The 13380-nt window shown below is 43.7% G+C and overlaps 1 protein-coding gene across 1 annotated transcript; it reads left to right on the top strand.

Annotated features, from left to right (window-relative positions):
- The first annotated feature begins 2630 nt into the window (after positions 1-2630).
- Positions 2631-13124, top strand: LOC139909362 (solute carrier family 35 member E2A). Its single transcript, XM_071896398.2, has 9 exons — positions 2631-2893; positions 3991-4460; positions 5382-5517; positions 9666-9793; positions 10289-10409; positions 10500-10553; positions 10739-10811; positions 11257-11402; positions 12300-13124. Exons 2-9 carry the CDS (start codon positions 4181-4183, stop codon positions 12523-12525), a joined length of 1164 nt encoding a protein of 387 aa, XP_071752499.1. The 5' UTR covers positions 2631-2893; positions 3991-4180; the 3' UTR covers positions 12526-13124.
- Positions 13125-13380: the final 256 nt, after the last annotated feature.

The following is a 13380-nucleotide window of genomic DNA, read 5'->3' as shown; positions in this document are numbered from 1 at the left end:
CATACACTTTTATTTTAACACAATACGTTCTTCAAACACAAAATGTTTTATGGTTTAGTACAATAGCCTCTTACTGTAATGTCTGGCCAAGCCAAGCCAGTAGCTGATCCAGCGGGATGCTAGCCCCAGCGTGCTAGTTACCAGCCACGGAAGCTAATGACCAGCCAAGCCAGTAGCCGATCCAGTGGCTTGCTCGGTTAGAGGCATGAGTTACCACCTTGGTCGAATGAATAGTCGGCTTCTCATTTCCCACCGCCGGCCTCTCAGTTACCAGCGCCGGCTTATCATTGGCCAGATCAGTAGCTGGCTTCGGCAAGGATATAGCCTCCGCCGGCTTCTCAGTAGTCTTAATTTTGACCCTTTCCCTGCGCCATACTTCAGTAGCGAGGGTCAGAGGAACCACAGGAGCTTCAATAGCGAGGGTCAGAGGAACCAGAGGAGCTTCGGTAGGGCGGGTCAGAGGAACCACTTCAGTAGCAAGGCTCAGAGGAACCACAGGAGCTTCAGTAGGGAGGCTCAGAGGAACCACAGGAGCTTCAGTAGGGAGGCTCACAGGAACCACAGGAGCTTCAGTAGGGAGGCTCACAGGAACCACAGGAGCTTCAGTAGGGAGGCTCACAGGAACCACAGGAGCTTCAGTAGCAAGGCTCAGAGGAACCAGAGGAGCTTCAGTAGCGAGGCTCAGAGAGGAACCACAGGAGCTTCAGTAGGGAGGCTCAGAGGAACCACAGGAGCTGAAGCTCCAGTAGGGAGGCTCACAGGAACCACAGGAGCTTCAGTTGGGAGGCTCAGAGGAACCAGAGGAGCTTCAGTAGGGAGGCTCACAGGAACCACAGGAGCTTCAGTAGGGAGGCTCAGAGGAACCATAGGGGCTTCAGTAGCGAGGCTCACAGGAACCACAGGAGCTTCAGTAGGGAGGCTCACAGGAACCACAGGAGCTTCAGTAGGGAGGCTCACAGGAACCACAGGAGCTTCAGTAGCAAGGCTCAGAGGAACCAGAGGAGCTTCAGTAGCGAGGCTCAGAGAGGAACCACAGGAGCTTCAGTAGGGAGGCTCAGAGGAACCACAGGAGCTGAAGCTCCAGTAGGGAGGCTCACAGGAACCACAGGAGCTTCAGTTGGGAGGCTCAGAGGAACCAGAGGAGCTTCAGTAGGGAGGCTCACAGGAACCACAGGAGCTTCAGTAGGGAGGCTCAGAGGAACCATAGGGGCTTCAGTAGCGAGGCTCAGAGGAACCACAGGAGCATCAGTAGGGAGGCTCAGAGAAACCAGAGGAGCATCAGTAGGGAGGCTCAGAGGAACCAGAGGAGCTTCAGTAGTGAGGGTCAGAGGAACCAGAGGAGCTTCAGTAGGGAGGCTCAGAGGAACCAGAGGAGCTTCAGTAGCGAGGGTCAGAGGAACCAGAGGAGCTTCAGTATGGAGGCTCACAGGAACCAGAGGAGCTTCAGTAGGGAGGCTCAGAGGAACCAGAAGAGCTTCAGTAGGGATGCTCACAGGAACCACAGGAGCTTCAGTTGGGAGGCTCAGAGGAACCAGAGGAGCTTCAGTAGCAAGGGTCAGAGGAACCACAGGAGCTTCAGTAGCGAGGGTCAGAGGAACCACAGGAGCTTCAATAGGGAGGCTCAGAGGAACCAGAGGAGCTTCAGTAGCGAGGGTCAGAGGAACCAGAGGAGCTTCAGTAGGGAGGCTCACAGGAAGCACAGGAGCTTCATGTATAAACTCAAAGTAACTGGTCATCGTCGGAAATCAATTCTGTTCTCAAATCAGTTCTCATTCATTCTTTCCTCTCCGCAGTCTTTGTCTTTTGTTCTCTCACTGCGGCTCTCTTTTATAGTTGATTACAGACTGATTGTTGCACTTAGCATTTGCTAACAACAAGAAGATTATGGTAATTATAGTAATGTCTCATTTAATGTGTTGATGATTTATTGATGTTAAAATGCAACATGTAACAACTTTAAATAGTGGAGTGAATACCTAACAATCAAATTTTAAAGAATCTTGTTTCTTCCCAGAGGTCAATACAGATGCCCCCGAGTGTTATAAGCAGATATTATGAACAAGATGACTGATGTAGTGGGGATTCCCAGGAATTGTGGCCATTGGCCGAGAGGAGGAGGACAGTAGGCTGGTGGAAGAGAGGCAGCAGAAATGGTTATTTTCCGACCAAAAGCACTGGCACTTGTATTTACGACGGAGCTTACGAGAAGACCTTGAAGGTAGCATTTGAGTACTATTTTTTCATGTTACAGTTTGGCAGCGGCTGCGTCAAGCCAGTGAGAGTTACCAACAGTAGGGCGATTTTGCCTTCAAAATAAAAGCATAAAATCTGTCGCTCCTGGGGAGAAGAAAATTTGGCATGTTTTTACTCAAAATAAGTAATATATCACAATACTATGGGGATCATTACAATAAAATGGAGTAGAACTCTACCTGTTAAGTTGATGTTTTGTGCAAAATGTCCTTTTCACAGCAGACATTAGACATTTAGGCATATGCAATGTGATGAATTACTTAAGGGTTTTATTATGAAGGTTATAACCGGAATCGTAATTTTTTATTTGGGGTAGCTTGACGCTGGGCATGCCTCTAGGTTTCTAGTTTAGTGGGCAGCAACGTTTCAAAGTCAAGTGCACATATTGTGAGGTGGCGACCTAAATAGTTAGGTAAATGTTTGTCTTACTAATCTTATCTCCTGTTGTGGAATATGGCTAACGTTAGCGTCGCTGGGGCTTTAGCTTCCAGTCCTTTTCATCCTACTCTGCTGCAAACAGCGGCTAACGTTAGCTTTATGTGCCACTTCCTCCGCTGATAACGCTACTGTGTTGTTAACCAACGGGGATTTCGTTGTTATTTTTTACTTTCCAAGCTGCAAAGCGAAGCAACGCAGACAGGTGAGGACTTTTAGCTACTAGCTAGCTACTGTTCCATTTTTAGTCTGCACGTAACCCCGATGCTTTCATTTCTTGCGCGAAATTCACATGCAATCTGTTTAAAAGATCTGGCCGTTTCATGATGCTTTGCTTATCGGGAAATGTGCACACATCAAAGAACACGTAGGGCCTTTGACGAATGCTAAGGAACCGCTCTTGAATTCGGCATATATACAATACACCAAACAGCGCTCCTTTCAATAAAATGTCAACTTTTAGAATTGGGTCACCTGTTATCCCACGATGTTATCCCACCAAATTAATTGACACAGTGGAGGGCGGTAGCGAGCAATATGAACCCATCTAAAAGTTGAGATTTAATTGAATTAAAGTGCTGCTTGGTGGATTTAACGTATGCCGAATTTACCAAAAGTTACCGATTCGTCAAAGGTCCTAAATCATGTTTTACCAGGTGTGCCTCTTTACCAATAAACACGATAAGATGATAATCTGCCAGGTTGTCAAGTGGAGCTCGGCGTAAGCTTCTCTTTAGATAGAAAAAACGACACTCGAGGCCAGTTTGGACATGTAATGAACGTCGTGGCACGTTACACGCCTGTACCGTTTGTCGAGAAACACTCTCCAACAGTTAGTAACGCGTTACCTTGCAATAACGTGTTGCTGTACACCTTGCGATTGTCCTTTTTTGTTAAAGTTAATTGAGCAAAGAACTAGGTGTCTGTGCTAATCTAGGTTTAAATAACTAGATTCACTGTCCCCTTCGGTTCATACTAGAGTGAATGTGATGGGTTGCGTTCTGGTGGAAATTGCATCAGATTCAGAATATGAATTACACGATAATGATGGTGAGCAAAATATCAGCAGTGGAACATAATGAGACAAATCGAATGTAATATGTACAATATAAAATACACCCAAACTTGCTATTTGACTATGCTAACAAAATTTGACTATGCTAACAAAAGAAATAAAAGTCAGAATACAGTGTTTGTATTTGTGTTCATGCTTAACATTTCATTCTGATAGGATGAAAGGTTTTTTCTCCTTTTCACCTGTGATACCTCACCATAACATAAGTTGATTTCTGTGCTCTTCAGCTGCTGCAGCAGAGGACAGGGAGCACCAGTGCTTCAGATAGGCTACTCCCAGCAGTCCCTGCTGGACTGAGAGATTGACTGACTGACCGACCGACTGACCGGAAGATGGAGTGATCATCAAAACCCCCATCCGCCCCTCACCTCCTTAGTTTGCTCCTGTTGGGCCCCTGGGGCCCCTCAGGAAGCAGACATGATGGCAGCCGCTGGCGCCACAAGACACCCGCTGTGGCGCCTCCTGTCACCGTTCCGCAACCGGCAGGAGCGGGTAGTGCTGGCCCGCAGCGAGAGCCTGCCGGGGGAACACGTGCTGAAGATCACCGTCACCGAGACCACGGTGATCGAGGCCGAGTCGGGGGTGTGGAACTCACGCTCCCTGGCCTACCTGGGCCTCTGGTACTTCTTCAGCTTCTGCACCCTGTTCCTCAACAAGTACATCCTGTCGCTGCTGGAAGGGGAGCCCAGCATGCTGGGTAAGGAGGAGGAATAACCTATACTACTACGACAACTACTACTAATAATAATAATAGTGAGTAGGTACGTTTTCTGAAGAAAATGTGAGTGTGCTTGCTGAAAAAACATTAGTGTGTCTCTGCTCCCTTCCATCCCCAGCAGCCTGAGCTCCTCAGGCAGGTTGTTCCAAAGTCAACAAGTCCTGATGGCAGAGAACCAGTCACCTCTATCTTTTAATCTAGACTTTGGAACAGCCAATATAATCCTCTCGTTTTCTGTATCTACACTTTTGAACAGACAATAGGAACCCCTTGTTTTTTATGTAGACTTTGGAACAACCAGTAGGGACCTGTTGTTTTTTTTTTATCTAGACTTTGGAACAACCAGTAGGGACCTGTTGTTTTTTTAATCTAGACTTTGGAACAACCAGTAGGGACCTGTTGTTTTTTTAATCTAGACTTTGGAACAACCAGTAGGGACCTGTTGTTTTTTTAATCTAGACTTTGGAACAACCAGTAGGGACCTGTTGTTTTTTTTTTATCTAGACTTTGGAACAACCAGTAGGGACCTGTTGTTTTTTTAATCTAGACTTTGGAACAACCAGTAGGGACCTGTTGTTTTTTTATCTAGACTTTGGAACGGCCAGTAGAGACCTTGTTTTTTTTTAATCTAGACTTTGGAACAGCCAGTAGAGACCTCTCGTTTTTTTTTTTTTGCCTTAAGTGATCAGTAAAATCTTAAAATCCTGCTGTACATCAGGATACTCTTTGTTTAGCTTCTGTCTTTACCTGTGTACCACTGGAAGAATGGGAGAAAGACACATAAAGCTTCACCATTGGAGCACAAGACGTCTATTGCACAGTCATGCTAATGGTGTTCATGGCTGTGGCTATTTCCAAAACAAGCATGACTGATTTTGTTGGCTTACATCGATTCCCCAGGTGCTATCCAAATGCTCTCCACCACCATCATAGGCTGTGTAAAGATGTTTGTGCCGTGCTGCCTGTACCAACACAAGTCCAGGGCCGAGTATCCCCCCAACTTCGTCATGATCATGCTGTTTGTTGGTCTCATGAGGTGAGTCGTCTTCACAATGAATGAGGAAATAACGCAAACGCATGTCCGCAACGTTGGACTGAGCCAAATCAAAGCAATGATGGAGCCTGCAATACTGTAATGCTCCAAAAAATCACCTGAGATGATGTTTCCAACCTAGTTTCCCCACTAATAAAAAGTGAGTTTTGGAGCAGTATGTCTAGGGTTTGACCGATATGTGGCGAGTATCAGCTGAACTTTCATGAACTCTCACAGTGCCACGCATGCTAAAAAGTGATCAATCATATTCACAGAGGGCTTTAATCAACTCATTTCTTGTGGTACAGTGGTGCTTCCAACTTAGTTACGAGGACCTGAAAAAATGTAAGAGCACCCAACAAATATTAAAGGAAGAGTTCACCCAAAAATGAAAATTCAGTCATATTCTGGTTTAGTTTGTTAGTCAGTAAAACAGTCCAGGAGCTTTCCAGCAAGATTTCATAGCAGCGTTCTCCAAAACAACTGAAGTCGTTAGGGACCAATCTTTAGAGTTCCGAAAAGAGCAGAAAAAGAACAGAAAATATCCATAAAATTACTCCATACAGCTCTTGAAGCATAATCCAAGTCTTCTAAAGCCAATGATCGCATAGTGAGTGGAAAAGACTGATATTGACGGCATTATTTACAGCAAATCTTCACTATAGCCGATAAATGTTTGAAAAAACGTTTGAAAAACGTTGGGAGTGTGTCACGAATCTCCTCCACTTCCTTGTTTACACAAAAATATAATATAAATAAGAATATAGCAAACAAGGGGTATTAAACATAACACAACCATCAGTTCCAACATATCAATAACATATTAAGTAAAAGTGTATTAATAAAAAAGAATGAATCACTGCATAATGAGGGTGTGCAAAATAATAGCAGTAGAACATTCTGAGACAAAAACAATGAATGAAAATATGTAAGCTATGAAAATATAGTAAATAAAAAAATAGTAATGACATTATACAGCAGTATGAAATAAAAAATATAAAAAATATTGCGACATATGCAATATATACACATGCGAGAGAGTATGGGAATATGAAAAAGCTACAGATCCTCAAGGCAGATTATCAAGGCAGCAGTGTTTGAGGTCGACTTGCTGAACTCCTATGGAGGGGTGTGTGCTGAAAAGCAAAAATGTTGCCCAAGGTACAATGTTACCTTAAAAACCTGTGGAACTTCTATGGAGGGGTGTGTGCTGAAAAGCAAAAATGTTGCCCAAGGTACAGTGTTAGCTTAAAAACCTGTGGAACTTCAACACAAAAACAGGAATCTCAGCAAACAGTTGCACACAGCTGAAAGGGACAAACTGAGGCCTTTGTGGGGCGTGACTAGGGCTGTGTTCTTCTCGGCTTCGACCAATGTGCTCCATTTCCATTTGCGCTCAGCGCAAATGGAAAACAAATAAAATTCAAATTTTCTATGATATCTTGAAAGACCATCTGGCCAAATACCAGGAAGCAGTTAAGACTGCGAGAGCAAATTACTTCTCTTCTGTCATCGCAAAGAACCAGAAAAACCCGAGGGTCCTGTTCAATACTATTAACTCTGTCATTGCTCCCCCTCCCCACACCAACATTGATGAGTCAACTCCCAAATGTGAAGAATTTCTAAAATTTTTCCTCAGCAAAGTTGACATTATTCGTCATAGCATTTCTCACCCTGTCCGGGACCTTTCCATCTCCACAACAAATCTGCTGGGCTTGAACTGTTTTGAATCCATAACCCTACCTGTCCTAATTGATACTATCTCCCACATGAAGTCTGTAACCTGCCCCCTCGACATTATCCCCACTAGCCTCCTTAAAGGAGTCTTGGACGTAGTCGGCCCTAGCATCCTCTCCATTATTAATAGCTCTCTGGCCAGCGGTACTGTTCCATCATGTTTTAAACGCACAGTTGTCCAGCCCCTCCTTAAAAAACCAAACCTAGATCCCTCCATTCTCAACAATTTCAGACCCGTATCTAAATTACCATTTTTATCTAAAATTATTGAAAAGGTTGTTCTGTCACAGCTCATGTCACATCTGAATCACAATAACATCCTTGAGAAATTACAATCTGGTTTCAGGGCCCTCCATAGTACAGAATCAGCCCTGCTTAAAGTATCAAACGACCTGCTCCTTGCTACTGATTCTGGAGATTGTGCATTACTACTCCTATTAGACCTCACTGCTGCCTTCGACACTGTTGACCATGCCATATTAATTGACCGTCTCAAAAATGGAGTCGGTATTGGTGGCAGAGCTCTAGCCTGGCTCACCTCATACTTGAATAACAGAACCTTCTCTGTCAATATAGGTACCTTCTCTTCATCCTCAGCCAATATTTCCTGTGGGGTCCCCCAAGGTTCTATTCTAGGTCCAATTCTTTTCTCCATTTACATGCTCCCGCTGGGTCAAATCATTCAAAAATATAATATTTCATTCCACTGTTATGCAGATGATACACAGCTTTACCTCCCCCTAAGACCTGATGACCAACACACTTTAAGGAATCTAAAAAACTGCCTTGAGGACATAAACTGCTGGATGGCTCAAAACTTTCTTCAATTAAACAACAACAAATCTGAAATCATTTTATTCGGCCCTCCCGATTCCACAAACATTATTACCAAAAACCTGGGCCAGCTAGCTACCTATGTCAAACCGTCTGCCAAAAATCTGGGTGTGATATTTGATACGGCCCTCAAATTTGAAAAACAGGTCAAATCAGTAGTAAAAGCCAGCTTCTTCCAACTTAGAAACATCTCCAAAATCAAACAATTTGTCTCATTCTGTGATTTTGAAAAAGTCATCCATGCTTTTATTTCGTCTCGACTGGATTATTGTAACTCCCTATATTTTGGTATTAGTCAATCTTCCATGTCAAGCTTACAACTAGTCCAAAATGCTGCTGCCAGGCTTCTGACTGGCTCCAGGAAGAGGGACCACATCACCCCTGTGCTGGCCTCTCTTCACTGGCTCCCCATACGCTTCAGAATCAATTTTCAAATTCTACTGTTTGTTTTCAAAGCCTTTAATGGGTTAGCACCTGCTTATTTGTCAGAGCTCCTCTGTACCCCTGCGACCCCCAGGGTCCTCAGGTCATCTAACCAAGACCTCTTGGTCGTTCCACGGTCTAGACTGAAGCTCAAGGGAGATCGTGCCTTTGCAGTTGCAGCCCCTAGATTATGGAACAACCTTCCCCACTCAGTCAGGTCCGCCCCTTCCATCAACACTTTTAAATCCAGGTTAAAAACTCATTTCTACTCCTTAGCGTTTGAATCCTCCTGACTGCTCTGTGGGTAGAGGTGTGTGTGTGTGTGTGTGTGTGTGTGTGTGTGTGTGTGTGTGTGTGTGTGTGTGTGTGTGTGTGTGTGTGTGTGTGTGTGTGTGTGTGTGTGTGTGTGTGTGTGTGTGTGTGTGTATACACCTGTTGTTGCCCTGTTTTTGATTTCTGTGTACTCTTATTCATTGTATTTGATGTTTTGTTTCTTTCTTTGTGTGCCCACTGTCTGGCATCTTTGCACTGTATAGCACTTTGGTCAACTACAGTTGTTTTTAAATGTGCTCTACAAATAAACTTGACTTGACTTGACTATAATCATGAATATTCAACACTATAAAACTCAGTGTAATCATCCACAGTTCCTTCACTCCCATCCTGCAGATTGAGTAAACCTGTCAAACCGCCACTCTCTCTTGTCCTGAGTTTTCGTCCACACACCCTAATGTCAGGCCTTTTAAACGACACCTTGTTAACACCGTGTTTAAATGTCACCGTTTAGCTCGCCATGCAGACTGTTGCTCTGCTGGTGAAAGAGTCTTGCTGCTTTTGTTCACCCTCCCCCCTATCCAGCTCCACCTGCTTAGATCTGCTCCTATGTACTGTATGGGGGGTTACGTACTCCCTGACTAAAGTCTAATGCATGTGCAGCAGCGAGCCACAGAAGCAGATGTATCCCTCCAAAACCAAACTTATCGCTATGTCATAACCATTTATAAACGTATTAATATCAATACGTGAGTTGTTCTGACTGAAATGCAATAAACATGTAATCAGACTCCATCACATCAGAGGTGGACGACACTGACTGGACTACATCCGATGTTTACTAAAAGTAATATAAATAAATAAAAGTTCCTCCCGTTCTTCAGGTTCACCACGGTGGTTCTGGGCTTGGTAAGCCTGAAGAATGTGGCGGTGTCCTTCGCCGAGACGGTGAAGAGCTCAGCGCCCATCTTCACTGTCATCATGTCCAGGCTGATCCTGGGGGAATACACAGGTAGGGGACATATACATATTTATCCGTCTATTGGGGTGGGGGCGGATACCTGGGTTTCTAGGGACACTTAACTCCCATTCATTTCTCAAGGAAATTTGTATTTTCCTGCTTTCCTTCCCGATAAGTTCTTCTTGTTGTCTTCATTGATGCCGTATTCCATGTTCTGCATTGGTTGCATATGTGATACTGTCAGCAAAGACTCTGGATATACCGCTGGATATGTCACAATACATACATCCTCATATATTCACCTTAATTCCTCTCATAAACATGCATGGTGTGGTAAAGTTTCCCCTCATGTGAACTCGGCCTATATGAAGGATCCAGCTGATGTAAACAAAATTATTTTCGGTTGTTGGAATTGCATGTAATGCAGTACTAACATATTGAAGCCTGGATTGGAATTCAGGTCAAAGGTGTTGTTTTCACATTACACATTGTCTGTGTGTGTGGGGGTGTGTGTGTGTGTGCATCTGTGTGTTTTCTCTCCCGCAGGACTCTGGGTGAACCTCTCCCTGTTCCCCGTCATGGCCGGCCTGGCCCTCTGCACTGCCACTGAGATCAGCTTTAACATGCTCGGCTTCTCCGCCGCCCTCTCCACCAACATCATGGACTGGTACTGCAGCACACGAACGCAGCAATTCCACCCAAGTCCACAGCAGTGCGATGCTTTACTTACTATGGGTCCCTTTATCTCTCTTCTCAGTTTACAGAACGTGTTTTCCAAAAAACTACTAAGTGGAGACACATACAAATTCAGGTAAAAGATTTTCTGCTAAATTGTGTCTGTCAGTCCAGGTTTTATGCAAATGGAACTAGTCATTTGCCCAGTACTTTACTACAGTCTATAAGTGTCAACGGTAAAATGCACTGAATTTTTGCATTATCTAACACATTTCTTTTAAAATCTGCAACTTTGTGTGTTTTTTTTTTTGTGTTTTTTAGCCCTCCAGAACTGCAGTTCTACACCAGTGCAGCAGCAGTCATCATGCTTATACCTGCCTGGGTGTTCCTCTTGGTAGGTCGATGTGTAACGTGAATTTCTGTCACAGTTGGATAAATGTGATTATGTTATACACCTATATGTATGTTATAGTGCCACAGCTGTACTGTCAACCAAACTAGTCATTTATGCAAATGATTTGAATTGTAAAAGGCAAATGTGACACTGCTGTTGTTATCACAAGACAAGTTCAGTTACTATGTATTTGAGGTAGTTTCATTTTCTTTATATGTTACACAGTACAATAGTAATGTCAACTTGATAAGAGAGGAAATAGGTTAAGAAAAAGAGAAATAGAAATAGGTAAAAAGTTGCTAGATTGGAGGCAAATGCAATATGTTTCTGCAGAAAGTTAATTCATAAAATCACAACGATGCGTTGTAGTAAAGGCCAAGGTCCAGGCTGGAGCACCAGTTTTGAAGATGTTTTGCGAAGTTTCCATGTTCCTTTGTATTTCCAGGACATTCCTGTGATCGGGAAGAGCGGCCGGAGCTTCATCTTCAGTCAAGACATCGTCCTGTTGCTGCTTTTCGATGGCGGGCTGTTCCACTTGCAAAGCGTCACTGCCTACGCTCTCATGGGGCGAATTTCCCCCGTTACCTTCAGGTAGGAGACAGGGACAAAGTGTTTGGCTATTTAAAGCGAAGGTATTTATCTCTACTGGCACTGTGGACAATATGTTACCCAGCCTAGCTACCTCATGAACAATGCCCTGGTTGTGTGCCAGCTGGCACTGTCCACTGCCTATAGTAGCTGAAGGTTTTTCAGATTAAAAATATAAACGCAACACTTTTGGTTTTGCTCCCATTTTTCATGAGTTGAAATAAAAGTTCTAAGACTTTCTATGCACACAAAAGGCTTATTTCTCTAAAATGTTGTTCACAAACTTGTTTAAATCCGTGTTAGTGAGCACTTCTCCTTTGCCAAGATAATCCACCCACCTGACAGGTGTGGCATATCAAGATGCTGATTAAACAGCATGATTATTGCACAGGTGTGCCTTGGGCTGGTCACAATAAAAGGCCACTCTAAAATGTGCAAAAACAACAGTGTTGCGTTTATATTTTTGTTCAGTGTACCTGTTTTCTTGCTTTTGTCTTATATTTTGTGTGTCATCCTGATTACATCATGGACTATATTTCCATGCCAGAAGAACCAGGTTATTGTCCATACTCTGGTTTAGGTCTTATTCTATTTATATGAACCTTTATACCCTGTGATTGAGTCTCCATATTACCATAAATACACCACTTAACAGAATACCCCCCACCCACAGAATTCTCTGTCTTACACCTGTACATGTAAACATAGCCAATGTAGCTGGCTGCTCATATCCACAAAGTTCAAGTCAAGCTTCTTTCCAAGTGAGTGAGTGATATGATATTTTGCATATTGTCCCTCGCAAGTGTCTTTGAAAATGCACTATGGTAATGTTACTTAGGGCTGTTTTTTCGTGGAATCAACATGAATTCAATATTAAACACCCACCAAACTTGTCCCCAGTGTTGCTAGTACCGTCAAGCACGCCCTGTCAGTCTGGCTGAGCATCATCGTGTTCAGTAACCACATCACGGTCCTCAGCGCCGTCGGCACTGCGCTCGTGTTTGTCGGGGTCTTCCTGTACAACAAGGCCAGGCAGATCCAGAGGGAAGCCTTACAGGCCATGGCCGCCGAGCAGGACCACAAACCACTGCTTCAGGACCAAGACTTCCAAGCCTCTCAGTCTTAGCGAGGACTCGACGCCGGAAGACTGAAATACTGACTGAAACGGGATCAAGGTATTCAAAGGGGGGTCGGCGTTCATCTCCTGGCTTACCTGTGGCTATCCAGACGGGATGACTGGATCTTTTTTTTTTTTTTTTTCTTCATGCATGCATCCAAGCAGTTGAAGAGGCCCCACTCAACAATTTTCTTCCCTCTGGCTTCTCCACTAGAGTGTTACAAACATTGGTTTCTCCCAGGTTCCATTTGATGTCATTGCCTACTTTGCTATAGGCAATGACACCCAGGCCCTAAACTTGCCTTTGTCGATTGGCTTGGTAATGGGTCAGTATCTGTTTGACCAATCCTGTGGATCACTACCTATTGTCATCCCTTGAGACATTTGATCATTGTTTTTTATTCCATTCCCTTGTCATAAGTTCATTAAGAGGAAACTCAGGGTTTCTTTCAGGTTTTTGAAGGGAAGTGACATCAGAAAGGTTTTTCTCATATCTGCATTTCAGACTGTAGCAGTTTTTCTTTCATCTGTGGTAACAACAGCAAGCGAATGTATGTGATGGTGACTATCTGTAAAGCATTCAGATTATAGTTTTTTGTGATGGTGTTATTTTACACCATGTCGTATAATGCGAGTACATTTCTGATGACTGCATTTGAATAGTGGATGTGATGCCTGTTTTGAAGCTTGCCCAGCCAAAGCTTAGACTGACATTTTGACACACATTTTTAAAGCAATGTGTGAAATATTTGAATGCCACATACTGCATTCTGGGAATGCACATGCTCTATCACTGATTTTTCTTTTATGCATTTAGTGGTTTATCCACCTTCAGTTTGTGTTTTTTCGTAGTTTTTTTTTTTT

The sequence above is a fragment of the Centroberyx gerrardi genome, chromosome 14 (genome assembly GCF_048128805.1).
Source record: "Centroberyx gerrardi isolate f3 chromosome 14, fCenGer3.hap1.cur.20231027, whole genome shotgun sequence".
In the NCBI taxonomy this organism is placed as follows: Eukaryota; Metazoa; Chordata; class Actinopteri; order Beryciformes; family Berycidae; genus Centroberyx; species Centroberyx gerrardi.
This window is presented reverse-complemented; position numbering and strand designations above follow the sequence as displayed.